At 41.6% G+C, this 16,977-nt stretch overlaps 1 protein-coding gene across 2 annotated transcripts in view; it reads right to left on the reverse strand.

Annotated features, from left to right (window-relative positions):
• The window catches only part of EIF2AK2 (eukaryotic translation initiation factor 2 alpha kinase 2), a 1,554,704-nt gene that overhangs the window by 631,212 nt on the left and 906,515 nt on the right, over positions 1 to 16,977 (reverse strand). Inside the window, exon 13 of one of the 2 annotated variants that reach the window (XM_044057874.1) lies at positions 4,496 to 4,576. The exons of the other annotated variant lie outside the window; for it this stretch is intronic. Within the exon in view, the coding sequence (XP_043913809.1) occupies positions 4,496 to 4,576 (81 nt within the window). The remainder of the gene's footprint in view (positions 1 to 4,495; positions 4,577 to 16,977) is intronic. 2 annotated transcript variants of the gene reach the window in all.

A 16,977-nucleotide genomic window follows, 5' to 3' on the forward strand; every position in this document is an offset into this window, starting at 1 on the left:
TGTTTGAGATTGGCATTCAGTAGGGAAAGGGAAATTCTCCGTTTTCCCACTGCTATGTGATCCCCGAGTTCGGAATATAAATAGCGGGCCCCCTGCAAAAAAAGTGTTTGTGTGTGTGTGTGTGTGTGTGTGTGTGTGTGTGTGTGTGTGTGTGTATATATATATATAAATAATATATATATATATATATATACATATACATATACATATACACACACACACACACACACATATATATATATATATATATATATATGTATATATATATATATATATATATATATATATATATATATATGCATTGATTTTGGATTTTATTGAATTGCGATACCAGAGTTTGTTCAGTGTTTCTTTTTTTTTTCATGTTTGATGTATTTTCATTTGATTTAATGAACTCAATCCTTTCTGATATGCATGTGACACTCTGAATGAACCAGCAGATGAGCATGTCAGGGATCCACGCACAGATGGTTGCTATACATAGCACTGTAAAGATGGTGAGCAGGCTATATGACTTACAGGACACGCACCAACTGTACACTGACAAAGACTATTGTGCAAAGGAAGCAACAGTGTTTCTGAGGTCACTGGTGACAAACACTGCCTGCATAGGCGCATATGTGCATTCATAAGACACAATGCAACCACCACTTAGTCTGCCTCTACAAACAATGCAGTTCACGGCTTGGGACTCTCTGGATGTCAGGCAGAGGCTATTCCACTTCAGGCTACAGACTGTTGGTAAAATGGCATCAGTATTATGTGTGGACATACAGCCTCTTCCAGCCCTAGTCCTTAGCACCTTCCAGGTTGTGGTCAGCATCATTCGTCACAATAAAAAAAGGAATGTCTCTTCATGCACCTGCATAGTCCAGAAGGTTAACCACCTCCCTACCTTAGAACTGATCCAGCCCCGAAACTGCAAGCCAGCACAGTAGATATTGGTAAAGGTCATGTCATGGCAATCAAACAAAACCACTGAAGGACATGATCCCTGATTCATTGCAACCACCCACAATACATGGTTGCTCTGTTAATTTCTCATGCTCTGCTCCATTTTGCAATGATGCAGTCACCTGCTACTTTGTCTTCCTTACTTCTGCAAAGTGATGATGACTGGGCCCTGGCCACCACTAACCTGTCTGGGTATGCTAATGCCTGATGCAAGCTCTAACCAGTCTATGCAGTGTCCTGCATAGTATGGGTGTGGTACTGCATGGAACACGTTATTCTGTAATGTCTGTGTCATGGCCCATAACTGTGAATCAGATACCACCTTTTTGTCAGTTATGTAATGTACTGTACCCACTTCTGCATCAGCTGTGGGTTTGCTGTTGAATGTTCCTCCCTGACTCTTCATCCTGCTCATGCATTGCTGCTGCTGGTGCTGCTACTTGTATGGAAAGTCCTACCATGATGTTCTCTTGCTCCTCTATTAGTTTATGAACAAACATGTCATGGAGCATGCCAGATACACAATTATTTTGCTGCATATTACAGTCTATATAGCAGTGTCCCTCTGCAAGTGTCTAAACAGTGGAAAAGTCCCATCTTTAGTCTGAATACACACTCCAATATGTTTTGGGCTTCAGTGTGAGCTGTATTTTAAGACATTTCGTAAGGTCTGAGGGCTGCATATTAGGATCATCAAACAACACTCTGAAGTATTTCTGGCAATGACTGCAACACACAACACAGAATATATTATATGTGGCCTGCTCTAAGAATGTGTGTGCATAGGCTTGTCAATCTGCCATGTGTTCTGTCCGCAGGAATGAGCATACTTCACATTCCCATCAATTCCACTTGTTTGCTTCACAGTTTGACAAGGTCTCTTATGGAATCTCTATCCACTTGAAAATGCTCAACAATCGGTAATGGTAAGTCAGATAATGTTTGTACAACACTACATGCAACAAATACAATAGCATTTGCTATCACATACTGCTGTAGTACAGGTGTTGCATTTCATAACAAAGCTCCCATTAAATGTGTCACAAATCTGGGTGTTCAAAAACAGTAAGCATGGCCATGCACTTCAGCCTTTTTACACATCTGTGAATCAGGCCACCATTTTGGGGTCCTTTATTTGTATGTGGCTCATATGCATGACTTTTATTATATACATACCATTATGCACTTATTGGAATGCACTGTATTTCATACTATTTCATCTACTGTGCAGTTGAGCAATCTGTGTCTTTGAATTGCCCACACCCTTCACAGGGCCACTATCTGTGCTACTTTGTACTGCACTGACCCTCCATGAATCCCAGCTTTTATGTCATTCAGATCCTCAGCTACAAAGAAAATGCTTTACCACTTCTGAATTTCTCAATTATTGGTCAAGGCCTGCTGAATGTATATGGACTATTGTCATGTGTTAGTATAACTATGTCTTTTGATTGTACGATTATTTTACAATCTGTAACAGAGAAAATAATAAAAAAGTAATCCATAAAAGCACCATGTAACTTAATTTTATGTTAACATATAAAAGCGACATTTACAAAGTTACTGTTCTGGTTTTATTTAGCCACTTGTATGCTGAAGGTTTGGCGTCGGGCTGGCAACTCGGCACCATAAAAATCTACTGCCAATCATTAGCGGACTGGAGTTCCGCTGTGGCGACCCCTTACCGGGAAAAGCCGAAAAGACAAACAAACTTGTATGCAATTAAGGTCCCTTGCTCTTAACCTTTAATTTGGTGACTAATCATATTCTCTGTCCTTTTCTTACATATGGGTTTCTTCTTGACATTTTATCTACCTCTCTTCTGCTAAATATCTATACTTTTGCCCCTTTGTAACTTTTACATAATACATTATGTTCTTCACTTAATAAGAATGCTACTGACTATCTGAAAAGGAGGCTTACTTATAGGTTCATAGGTTGGTGGTACTAGGCTATCGGCCCTAGGGCCTATACAAGCCTAGCCATAACAATTCCCTGGATGTTTCTTCCCACAATATTTACTTCCCTGGACCCCTGTCTAGCAGGGCAATTGACGTGATCCCTGGGGTGAATTTCCTATTTCCCATCCAATTGTTAAGGTTACTTTTGAAGAGGGCCAAGGAGGTGCTCTGCTTGCCATGTATGGGCAGTCTATTCCAGAGTATGGGGAGTCTCTGGGTCAGGAAACTATCCCTCCAGCATGTTTTGTTCATTGTGATGACAAGGTTTAGATCCCTAGAGCGTGTGGCTCTAAGGGATTGGGATTTCTTTAAGTGTAGCATGTCCAACAGCTCTGGGATTGATGTGGCCTTGTATGTTAAGCAGAGATCGCCTCTGAGTAGATGATATGCGACAGAGTATAGCTGGAGTTTTTTTTAGATGGTCAGCATAGGGCATCTGCTTTAGGCCTGTGATTCTTTTAGTGAGGTATTTCTGTGGCCTTCCAGCTGTTGCAGATGTCTTGTGAGGTACATACCAAACGGGGAGCTGTACTCTATAATGGGTTTAATGAGGGATGAGTACAGTGGGACAATGACCTCCTTTTTTCTGGGTGAAAAGCCCTTAGTGATGAGGTGTGCCAGATAGAAGGATTTCCTGACTGTTGTGGTGATGTGGTTATCGAAGGTGAGACCACTGTCCACCTGTGTCCCTAAGTCTCTCATCAAACTTTTGATGTTTAGTGTACTGCAGAAGATCTGAATGATTGTTTTCAATAACATCCACATAAAAACAGATATCAGGAAATAATCTTGATATGTTTGTTTATAAAAAAACCTTCATCAGAAAGTTCAAAATGTTTGTGTTAACTGCACCTCTACAGATTGCTATTTTGTGCAATATAATATGCTACATTGAGATTACATTCTGTATTCCATCTTATTGTGTGTACACAAGTTTATTAAACTATCTTTGAATATTTTTAGAAATTGCTTAATACAGGATATGACTTACTGGACACATTTATTTTAGGTATGATTTTATAGTTGCACCTATCTGAAATTGAAAAATGAGAATGTTGTATTCAAGGACACTAAAAGTGCTGGGATTTGAAATGTCAGGAAACTTTCATTCATACATTTTCCAATGCCCAGTTTATAATCCTATTTATGGTCATAGTTAAACTACAGCCTATCTGTGCAAACAGTGCAACACACACACACACACACACACACACACACACACACACACACACACACACAAGCCAAAAGCCAGTGAAAACCCATGCAGATATAAGAAGGACATGCAGATTTTGTACTGAAGGCACCTCAAATGGGAACAGAACCAGAAAACTAAGCACTGTCTGTGACACAGTAATGTTTAACTGAGGTACCAATGTGCTTATGAGCAAATAAATGCTGCTGGTGTTGGACAACACTTTTTTCTGCTTTATGGGGTGAGTTGTCTTCTTATTTTATTTAATATGAAAACAAACCAACAGTTACAGAGTTTTTGTCTACCTAGAAAATAAAATACCTCTGCTCGTAAACCCACTGCCTACAGAAGCACATATATCAGCTTCTGATGAAAGTAGGGCCATTACCTTGTAATATGTGGAGTACTTGAGCTGTCTACATGGCCTGTCTTCATCAAAGAAAAGTTAGCAGCCAGTGGTATGGACTTTCTAAAACACAGAATCAAAGATATTGCTCAAATTTAGTTAAAACATGAAAGTATCACTTTTAAACTAAAAAAAAAATCTTATACTTTATTTTTTATTTTCCATTCAAATAATTACCTTACATACAAACCCAAAGTAGGTCACGGAAAGTCTTACCCTCATCAAGTATCTTGCTTTTCTACTATATAGGCTATGTCACAAATTTTGAACCAGAAACTGGCATCATCCCAATTCGTTTGAGAAGGACACATGCTCATAATATGCAAAATGGCGACATGATGAAAACAACAAGAAAAGTAGTATTGCTGGAAATGAATTCATCCTCAAATCTTTGTGATTACCTTCACAAGGTGGCCTCATTTTTTTTACAAAGACAACACTGATACTGTATTTTATATAGCATATACCATGGACAGAAGCCGGTTAAAAAATAAAAAAAGGCAGTTGGGTACACAAGTCGCAGGATAAAAAAAGTGTAAAATCTTGGTAGGCATGCTGGTGCCAGGACTGGAAAAAATGACAATGTGGAATCCTTAAGAAACGGAAACCTTCCTACAATGGGGTTAGGTCAGGCTCAAGGGGAGGATGGTTCACCTTGTTGTAGAAGGAAGTAGTCCACAAACAATACAAAAACTGACAGGCCAAAAAAGAGCCATAAAGATGTTAGAGTGGACTATCGAGGATAAGAAAGAAATTATGTAATTATGTAGATGACTGCAAACTAGGAGCCATAGTCAAGTCCCCAAATGATGAGGACATCTTACAGAAGGGCCTCACTGAGACAGATGCCTGGTGTCAGAGCCATGGCCTCAAGCTCAATGCCAAAAAGTGCACTGTCATCCCCTTTGGTAAAAACTCTGTACCCATGAACAACCACATAGGCAGCAATCTACTTAACACCGAATGCGTGATAAGAGACCTTGGGACCCAGGTGGACTGTAGTCTCTCCTTTGATAGTCACATCGCCACAGTAGTCAGGAAGTCTTTCTATGTAGCACACCTCATCATAAAATGGTTCTCATCCAGGAAAAAATAGTTCATTGTTCCCCTCTACTCGTCACTCATTAGACCCATTATACAGTACAATGCCCCCTTTTGGAGTGTACCTCACAAGACATCTGCAGCAGCTGGAAAGGCCACAGAAGTACCTCACAAAGAGGATTACTGGCCTCAAACAAATGCCCTACACTGACCTCAAAAAACTCCAGCTTTACTCCGTAGCATATCGCCTACTCCAAGGTGATCTCTGCCTAACATATAAAGCTATGTCAAACCCAGACCTGTTGGACATGCTACACCTAAAGAAATCCCAATCCCTCCAAGCTACACGCTCTAGGGACCTCAACCTTGTCACTATAATAAACAGGACACCCTCGCGGGATAGATTCTTGTCCCAGAGACTTCCTATACTCTGGAACAAGCTACCCATCTATGTCAAGCAAAGTTCTTTGTTAGCACTCTTCAAGAAAAATCTTGATGAGTGGATGGGAAATAGGAAATACACCCCGGGGATCACTTCTGTGTCTCTGTTGGACAGTGGCACAGGAAAATAACTTTCTTGGTTGGCGTAAGCTATGTAACCTTGCTGGCTAGGCTTATATAGGTCCTTGGGCCGATAACCTAGTACCTACCTATGAACCTATGTACTGTTACTAATAAGCAAGGAGCCCAGGATATATGGATAGAAGATATTCAAAAAGATTAAGACAGAAATTAGAGGAAAGAAAAATACTTCCACAAAAGTCAAATGCAAATTTGTGTTCATTAATAGAACAGTTTCGTGCTAGAACAATTTGAACCCACCTCCTATACACTTGGCCTTACTCCCCTTCCATCTGGTCTCTTGCACACACCAACCTTCCTTCTTCTCCATCAAATCAGCTAGCTCTCTGCCTATACTAGTCATACTGCCAACATTCAAAGTTCCTACCCTCACTACTACACTCATAACCTTCCTTCACTCTTTCTGCTTTCAGGCATGCCTTCCCCCTCTTCTTTTCCTTCGGCCAACAGTAGCCCAATTTCCGCCAGCACCCTGTTGGCTAACAGTACTGGTGGCAGTCGTCGTTAACCCGAGCCTTGACCGATCTGGTATGGAAATCTGTATTGTTGTCCGCATATGTTACAAATTGTTCTATTATGGTGTGAATGGGAGGAGACATGGGGCAGGGGTTATCCTGAAGGAACAGTATGCCAAGAGTGTTTTGGAGGTGAAAAGAGTGTCGGATAGAATGATGTTTATGAAGCTGGAAATTGATGGTGTAATCATGAATGTTGTTAGTGCATACACTCTGCAAGATGGGTGTGTGATGGATGAGAAAGAAAAATGTTGGAGTGAGTTGGATGAAGTGGTGGTGGAGTGTACCCAAGAGACTGGTGATTGGAGTGGATTTCAATGGGCATCTTGTTGAAGGGAACAGAGGGGATGAGGAAGTGATGGGCAGGTATGATGTTAAGGAGAGGAATGCAGAAGGTCAGATGGTAGTGTATTTTGCAAAAAGGATGGACATGGCTGTGGTGAATACGTATTTTAAGAAGAGGGAGGAGCATAGGGTGACATACAAGAGTGGAGGAAGATGCACACAGGTGGATTATATCCTATGCAGGAAGGCCAGTCTGAAGGAGACTGGAGACTGTAAAGTGGTGACAGGGGAAAGTATAGTTAGGCAGCATAGAATGGTGGTCTGTAAGCTAGTGATCAAGAAGAGGAGTACAAGTGTGAGAGCAGTGCTAAGGATCAAATGGTGGAAGATGAAAAAGGGTGATTGTGAGGTGGAGTTCAGGGAAGAGTTAAAACAGGCACTGGGGGGCAGTGAAGAGTTACCGAATAGCTGGGTAACTACAGCAGAAATGGTAAGGGAGACAGCTAGAAAGGTGCTTGGTGTGACATCTGGAAAGAGGAAGTAGGACAAGGAGAGCTGGTGGTGGAATGAGGAAGTACAGGAGAGTATACAGAGGAAGAGGCTGGTGAAGAAGAAGTGGGGCTGTCAGAGAGATGAAGAACGTAGACATAAGGAGATGAGGAGCACAGCAAAGAGAGATGTGGCAAAGGCTAAGGATAAGGCATATGGAGAGCTGTAAGAAAGGTTGGACACTAAAGAGGGAAAAAAGGATCTATACCGATTGGCTAGACGGACCGAGCTGGGAAAGATGTGCAGCAGGTAAGGGTGATAAAGGATAGTGAGGGAAACGTACTCACAAGTGAGAAGTGTGTGTTGAGCAGATGGAAAAAGTACTTTGAAGGGCTGATGAATGAAGAGAATGAGAGAGAGAGAAGGTTAGATAATGTGGGTATAGTGAATCAGAAAGTGAAACAGATTAGCAAGGAGGAAGTAAGGACAGCTATGAAAAGGGTGATTTGTGAGAGACGGGTACCAGTATGAGTGAAAGGGAGGTCTAGAAGAGGGTAGTGAGACCAGCTATGTTATATGGGTTGGAGACAGTGGCATTGACAAAAAGACAGGAGTCAGAGCTGGAAGTGGCAGAGTTAAAGATGTTAAGATTTGCACTGGGTGTGACAAGGGTGGACAGGATTAGGAATAAGTATATTTGAGGGTCAGCCCAGGTTGCAAGGTTTGGAAACAAAGCCAGAGAGGTGAGATTGTGTTGGTTTGGACATGTGCTGAAGAGGGATGCTGGGTATATTGGGAAAAGGATGCTAAGGATGAAGTTGCCAGGTAACATGAAAAGAGGAAGGCCTAAGATAAGTTTTATGGATGTGGTGAGAGAGGACATGCAGGTGTGGTTGGTGTGACAGAGCAATATGCAGAGGACAGGAGGAAATGGAAACAGATGATCTGCTGTGGCAACCCCTAACGGGAACAGACAAAAGAGAAGAAGAAGAATACAACAGTTTCATGAAAAACATTAAATAGACCAAGAAACCTTGGGCAGTTTGGAAAAAGAAGCGACTGAGGAAGTGTGAAAATATAAACAAAACACAGAGATTTTTGAAAGGTATAAAAAAGAAATATGGACATGGGAAAGAAAGAGAGATCTGATATGGTGTAATATTTATGCAAAGAAGAAAGACAAACTAATCAATACAAAAAAGCAGCTTGAAGAATATTTGAAGAAAAATACAGACAAAGGTAACCAGATATGGAAAATTTCACAATACAAAAAATAAAATCACAAAGTGGAACTTAGAAAAGAAGACTAGTAAAATAGAAATTAAACAAATATAAGCTGAAGTTAAGGATAACCTGTGAAGTGAAGGATTTAGTGTAGAAAGTGTAACACAGGTTGTCACAGCATGATGGTACAATGAGTTCCCAAAGTAAGACAATACAGATCGAGCAGGAGACATCTGAAGAAGAAATACAGACATGGGAATGAAAAAGAGATTTAATGTGGTGCAATATTTATGCAAAGGAGAAAGCAAAACTAATCAATACAAAAAAGCAGCACCAAAGATATTTGAAGATAAATACAGGAAAGGCATCTGGATATGGAAAATTTTACAATACAAAAAAATAAAAGAACAAAGTGGGGAAGTAGAAAAGAAGACTGTTAACAGCGAAGTTAAAGAAATAGAAACTTAAGTTACAGGTCACCTGCTATGTAAAGGATTTAGTGTTGAAAATCCAATTCTGGTAATGCCATAGCATGATGGAACAGTGACTCCCCAGAATTAAAAGAAACAGATGAAATGGGAAGCATCTGTTCAGTTGCCACATGAAGATGCTCTGGTACTTTTAGTAGGGAACCAGTACAAAAGTCCAGGTTGGAGTTGCACAGCAAGGGAAAGAATGGGGAAGGATGGCAACCCTGATACATTCAATGTTGTGAAGTGATAGGCAATTGAGTTCCCATATGAAAGAGCAATGGGTGAAGCAGGATGCAGCTGAAGAGAATATGTCACAGGAGGATGTTCTGGAACCTTCTGCAGAATGACCATAGGAAACGGTAAATAAAGAATGTGCCCTCAGTTTAGAAGAGAAAGATATAAGGGAAGAATTGCTTGATTTAATAGAGATGGATAGACATATTAAGACTGATGACAGAAATAGTTCACAGAAAGTCAATAAGACCCAAAATGTTAGAAGTCTGATAAAACAAATGACCACTATAATCTAGACCATCAACAGAAATTCACCTGATAAAAGAGAAGTAAATAGGATATATTAATATGAAGCAAAATTAATAACAGATAAAGCCTTGCCACAAAAAAAATGCAATAAGGGAAAGGAAGAGAAGAAATCAAATGTCATCTTGGAAGTATCAAACAGAGAAAATTATAACGCGTTTAAGGCAAGAAATGTCATGTTAGAAGAATACAGAAGAAAGAACAGATCAACAAAAATACTTAGAAAGACAGAAGTGATAAAAGCAATGAATGCACAGTATTACAACAGACCTGATCTACTGTGCACTATTGCAAATTAAAGAGATCAGCATATGCAGAAAAACTAGAAAATAGGCAGATAAATATAAAAGAAAAATACAAAACAAGCAATTCATTGGCAATCCAAAAAAGTTTTATAGAGAATTAGGAAACAAAGCAAAATGAATAGAAATGCCACCAAAAAAAGGAGAAACAGACAAATTCTGGAGAAAAGAAGACCCTGTGGAATGTAACAAAAGATGATAAATGGATAGAAAAAGTAAAAGAAACATTAAGAATTTCAAATGAACAGGATATGAACTGGGATGAAGTAACGACCAGAGAAACTGGAACAAAATTAAGTAAAGCTCCTAAATGGAAAACCCCAGACCAAGATGAAGTACTTAACTTCTGGATAAAAGTATTAACATCTTTACATGAAGATTTAGCCATGAGTAAGTACTATTTATATGCACACCCTGACCAGATACCAGCCTGGTTAACAATAGGAAAAGCAATACTCCTACTTAAGAGTGAAACTGCAAGCTATCCTAAAACTATAAACCAAATAACTTGCCTTCCGAAAATGTATAAACTATACACTGATAATGATGCTGACAGAATTTATAGCATTTAGAAGAAAACTCAATCAAAGCAATATAACAAAATGGTAACAAAAGAAAGTCATATGAAACAAATGATCATTTACTGTTAAATAAAGCTATAGTGGGGAATTGTAAAAAGGGGAAGAATTAAAGTACGGCACGAACAGATTACAAAAAAGCATTTGACAACATCTCACACTCATGGATAAATGAGTGCTTACAGATGTATAAAATACAGCCTACACTGATCAATTCCATTACAGTGACTATGAAACAATGGCATACTACTTTGAAGCTATGCCATGATAAAGGACAAATTATATCCTAGGGATCAAAACTCAAAGAGGGATATTCCAGGGTGACCCTTTGTCACACTGCTCTTTTGTCTTACCCTTAACCCATTAAGATGTCTACTTAACAGATTAGGTCATGGTTACAATTTGGCTCCCAGACAACTACAAGACGTAAAGACTCCTCACCTTCTTTTTGTGAAAGATTTCAAACTGTATAGTTCATCAGATGAGGAGCTAAAAGCACAGCTGGAAGTGGTCAAAACTTTAGAAGATAATACAAGAATGTCATTTGGTCTTGACAAATGTGCAAAAGCAAAATTTAAAGCAGGAAAGCTGCAGCACCAAGAAACTATCAATCTGGGAAAGGAAACTGATATAAAGGAACTTGAGCAGGAGGGAGCATATACATATTTGGGAACTGATGAAGGATCAACAATAAAAGCATGAACAAATGTGGACAAAACAGTACAGAACATTTTAGAAGACGAAAATTAATACTGAAAACAGCCCTGACATCTAGGAACAAAGTCCAAGGTATAATCCAATTGGGTCTTCCTGTTCTAACTTGCAGTTTTGGGGTGACTGGCCCCAAAAGGTATTGGATCAGTTGGACAGGTAAACAAAAAAAATGCTTCACGCTTATCGAATGAAACATAAAAATCAGTGTATACTAAGATTATATATTCCTCATTCTGAAGGAGGTATGGGCCTCCTAAAATTGATTACACGTACTGGTCAGCAATCATAGGTCTGCATATATATCTGCTGACCACATTAGATACAAACATAGTGAAAGTTCTGAAACATGAGAAGAACAAATCTAAGATAGCTTCCCTACTTAGTTTAGCAGAAGCATGTCGGTGTTAAGCAAGAATGGAAACCAAACCAGAAGTGGACAAAAATGTGCTAAAAAACAAAAGAAAGAATATACGGACAAGGATCAGAGGAGAAGGCAAGAACTTTTGAAAAGGCAAAAATATAGTTTCAATTACAGAAAACTCCTGAAAGAACCTCATGTCGATCAGGATCTGATGCAGGAATGGTTAAGGAGAAGTGAATTTAAATAGGTTCATAGGTAGGTACTAGGCTATCTGCCCGAATGCATTTATAGGCCTAGTCGGAATGTGTTGGCTTTTGCAGCCCCCACAGATTAGTTCTCTGTGCCTCTGTCCATCAGAGCCATTTAAGTGATTCCTGGGGTAAACTTTCTGTTTCCGATCCACTCGTCAAGGTTTCTCTTGAAGAGGGTTAGCAAGGAACTCTGTCTAATGTAGACTGGAATCTTGTTCCAGAGCATGGGAAGTCTCTGGGACAGGAATCTATCCCTCCAGCACGTCCTATTTATTGTTGTGGTGAGGTTTAGATCCCTGGAGCGTGTGGCTCGAGGGGATATGGTTTTCTTTAGGTGGAGCATATCCATCAATTCTGGGTTGGACATGGCCTTCTATGTCAGGCAGAGATTACCTCTGAGTAGGCGGTATGCAACCGAGTACAGCTGGAGTTTCTTCAGTCGAGCTGCATAGGGCATCTGCTTGAAGCCAATGATCCTCTTGGTGAGGTACTTCTGTGGTCTTTCCAGTTGTTGGAGGTATCTTGTAAGGTACATCCCAAACGGGGCATTGTACTCTATGATGGGTCTGATGAGTGATGTACAGAGGGGCCCAATGACCTCTTTCGATCTGGATGCAAACTCTTTTGTGATTAGGTGGGCCACAAAGAAGGATTTTCTAACCACTTTGGCAATGTGATTATCAAAGGAGAGGTTACTATCTACTTGGGTCCCCAGATCCATTATTACATCTTCCGTATTTAGGGGGCGACCGCCTACGTGGTAGTTTGTGGGTACTTTGTTTTTTCCAAAGGGGATGACTGCACTTTTTGGCATTTAGCTTGAGGCCATGGTTTTGACACCAGGTATCTGTCTCAATGAGACCCTTTTGGAGGATGTCTGTGTCAGCCGGAGAGTCAATTATAGCCCCTAGTTTGCAGTCGTCTGCGAACTTGGTCAGCTATAGTCCTCCTGTGCTTGCCTGCACTTCTGAGAAGTATATGCCGAACAGGAGGGGTCCAGGACTGAGCCCTGGGGAATGCCACTTGTAACCGGTTTAGAGTCAGATCTAGCTCCCGCAACTCTTACCATGCGGGTTCTGTCCGTGAGCCAGGCGGCAACCCATCTCGTGACGTAGGGGTTTATGTTCAGGCTAGTAAGCTTGTCTATAATACCTGAGTGGGGAATGGTGTTGAAGGTCTAGGTAGGCTGTGTGGACTACCTTTCTCTCGTCTATAGCCTTGGTAACTGTCTCAAAGAAGTCCACCAGGTTTAGGAGGCATGATCTGCCCTTAACAAAGCCGAACTGGGTAGGGCCCAGTGTTTGGAGGTTTCCAATGTCTCTGTTAATGAGATCCATGATGATGCGCTCCATAGCTTTGCAGACCAAGCTAGTCAGGCTTATAGGATGATAGTTCCCGGGGTCCGTTGTGGCTGCACCTTTGTGCAGTGGAATAACCGTTGCTGTGCGCCACTCTATAGGCACGTAGCCTGTGGAGAGGCTGAGTATGAACAGTGTGTTTAGGTGAGGGGTTAGTTCATCTTTGAGCTCGCGTAGGATGCAGCCTGGGACACACAGTCCGGTCCCATTGATGCTGTGTTTTTGGCTTTGGAGAGGGCTGTTTTAACCTGTCTATGATTTCAGGGGCACTACATTCTTCCGGTATAGTTATGGGCCCTTTTGGGGGTGAGAGGGGGGTGAAATTTGCATTGAACCTGTCTGCCAGGATGTTGGCTATATCAGTGTATTTTGTGCCATTTTGCACCAACTCCGAGCAGATCTGAGAATTGCCACTTAGATTCTTGGCATAGATAAAGAATGCCTTTTGGTTATCTTTGGAGTCCATGGCAATTTTTCATTTGAAGCTAGTCTTGGATGATTTTATGAGGGAACCTAGTTTCTTGCTGATACTGATCAGGGATGTCTTCCCTTCTTGGGATTTTACTCTTTTCTGTACTAGTTTCCTCCTTCTATTGTACAGCTTGTTTATGGCAGGGGTCCACCAGACTGGTTTCCTTTTCTTGGAGGAGCGAGTCTTGGTTTTGTTTGGGATAGCACGATCCATGCATTCTTGTAGATGACCATAGAGTGCATTAGTAAAGGATTTTGCAGCTTGGACAGTGTTATCCTTTAGCATGGGGGCTTTGAAACTTCTCACCTCGGTCTTAAGTAACGTGAAGTTTGCTTTTGAAAAGTTTTTCACGGTGGTTTCTTTGACTGGGGGTGGTGGCGGAATGTGGATATCCAGAGTGATTAGTTTATGGTTAGATCTAACCAGCGAGGGATTGACCTCCGGTGTAGAACACTGGTCGCCCATGTGGTGATGACCAGGTCCAATATGCTGTCACCTCTGGTGGGGGTATTGACCAGTTGATCCAGGGCATTTGAGTTTATAAATTCTAGGAAATGTTGGGCAAGGGAGTTTGTACTTGAGTAGTTCTCCCAGTTAACGTTTGGGTAATTGAAATCACTCAATATCAGGGTGTTTGGTAGGACCTTTATGTTGTTTCCCAGTTTTTCCAGAAATGTGGAGTGGCGGTCCTGGGACATGGTGGGTGATCTGTAGAAAGCTGTAATTTGAATAGCAGTTTTGCCCATTGTTAGTTGCACGTGGATGATCTCTGAAGCATCGTGCTGTGCCACTAACCTGGAGGTGTGGGTATCCTTGATGAATATGGATACTCCCCCGCCTTTTGTATTTCAGTCCGGGTTTTGTGGCCAAAATGCATGGTATGAGTTGTAGCCTGGTAGTGCTGGGGTGCTCTCTGGAGCCTTAAACCAGGTTTATGTTACTGCACATATATTGATTTTCTCCATACTGAGGAGGGCCTCGAGTGCGTGCATTTTGAGGTTTAGACTTCTGGCACTGAGTAGCATTACCCTCAGTTTTTTGTTACTTGTGCTATTTATGGCGGTGGGTTTGTCTTTTGAGCCTTGCCTAAAAAAGACACTATGGGGGTGGCAAGAGCCTTGGCCAGTATTCGAAAGCCTAAGGGTGACAGGTGCAAGCCATCTCTAGCGAAGCAGCGTGGCTTGTCGAGCATGTCATCCCAGGCTGACAGACACTGGATCCCCTTTGAATGACACCAGAAGCTAAGCCAATTGTTAAAATTGATATTTCTTTCTCTATACTGCGGTATCATTCTTGGTGAGGTAGGATGATACTCAGGGTCAGGGTCATACCGGCCTGGGCTACGTGATCAGAGAGCTCCTCCATGTCTCTTTTCATGTAGTCCAGGGAGGTATGGCTCAGATCCTTCACACCAACATGGACAATGACAGCGTCATATTTGTACTTGTTCTGGAGTGACCTGAGTGCTTGTGTTATGTGGCGGATCCTGGCACCCGACAGGCAGCTAACAGTGAGTGGGAGTGTGCCTGACTACAGAGTCACCTATTACTAGTGTGTTGGGTATGTTATTTTGCCTTAAGGGCTGTGATTGTGTGGCACACTGGTTTTGTGAAGTATGTGTTTCATGGTTTGTGTTGGGGGGTGGAGGTTGCTTGGATGTCTGCTTTGGAGGTCTCTGTTGCTTCTGCAGATTTTTATTTAGAGCCTCCGAGTATGTTTTCATGTATTTGTGTGTGTTTTTTGCCGGTACTGGTTTCATAGGTCTATGTGTGACTGGTGGTATGATGCAAGTAATTCCCTTCTCCTCTTGACTGCCTGGTCCAGTCTTGGGTTGAGAGAGCTTAGCCTCCAGTTTGGCTGCATAATTGCATCTCTTGCATGTATTAGTGTTTGGTGGAAGGAGGAGAGGGTTGCCTGTGTACATGAGGCAATTGTAACACTGCCTCAAAATGCCCGGATTCACCATTTGGACTGGAGAGAGTACACCTGAAACTGTCCTTTGGACATGCCTGAATATGTACAGTGAACTGTATTACCGACTGGCTGGTAAGGTCAAATAGAGAGCCTTGTCATTCTCTACAGTATAGGGGGGTTCTAGTGCTAATGTTTATTAGTGCTTGCTATGAGTTTTGAGCAAGTGCCCGTATGACAAGTGAGTGGTTTGAGTGCTTAAGTTGAAAGTTTGTCTAGTTCCAAGGGAAAAATTGAAGAACAGACTTTGTGGGGCTGGGAATAGTTATACCCTAGCTAAATGGCGCTGCCCGGCGTGCAAATACGGGTTTTATACCAGGGAAATGAAAGAGAGAAATTAGCCGAAAATGGCCAATAAACTACTAATTTCTGGGCTGAAACCACTCCTCCAGGGATAGATAGGATGCTCAAAGCTCCCTCTCTCACAGTGAACAGAGAAACTTCCTTCTATCCAAGTAAGGTATGGGCAAACACAGAAACTTGTAACACAGCCCTGAATTCAGAACTAACCTGAAAAAGTACAGTTGTGTACACTTACCATAAATGTAGATGTTCGAGTGTCTTCACTGTTGCAGTCATCACTGTAGGGTTCTTCCTGCCGGCAGGCAGCCCTCGGTCGGCCAGAATCCCAAAGTCTGGGTCCGGCGTCGGCTGTGTACTCACCCTCCCTGACGTCAGTGCGCCAGGGGTACAAAGCTCCCAGCCGACGCCATGTTCTCCAGTTTTTCTTGCCCCAGATGTCAGGTGCCCAAAAGTAAAGGATAAAAGCAAAACAAAAATGTAACATACAGCAAACCCCATACCCTGTAGCAAATACACCTCAGAAGAAGGGTGAAGCAGGGAACCACACCAATAAAAGTATAAGAGGGGACAGGAGGGTGGGTAATCCAGACTGCAACAGTGAAGACACTCGAACATCTACATTTACGGTAAGTGTACACAACTGTACTATGTTCATCGTGTTTCACTGTTGCAGTCATCACTGTAGGGTTGAATCCCAAAGCTGAAATAAAGGGAGGTGGTTATTGAGTAGAAGGGGCGGCTAGAAGGCCTTATAAGACTGCAGAAACAAAGCCCGCCCTAGACTTAGAATAAAGAGGAAGATTATAGTGCTTAGAGAAAGTATGCACTGAACTCCAAGTTGCAGCTTCCAAAATATCTTTGGTAGAGACTCCCCTGAGAAAGACAGCTGAAGTAGCAGCAGCTCTGGTAGAGTGTGTCCTAATTTTTCCTGGGATTTGCTTTCCATGATGAGAGTAACAAAATCTGATTCCATGAGCAATCCATTTAGAAATGGTCTGTTTTGAA

The sequence above is a fragment of the Protopterus annectens genome, chromosome 1.part0 (genome assembly GCF_019279795.1).
Source record: "Protopterus annectens isolate FY-2018-M chromosome 1.part0, PAN1.0, whole genome shotgun sequence".
Taxonomy (NCBI): domain Eukaryota; kingdom Metazoa; phylum Chordata; order Ceratodontiformes; family Protopteridae; genus Protopterus; species Protopterus annectens.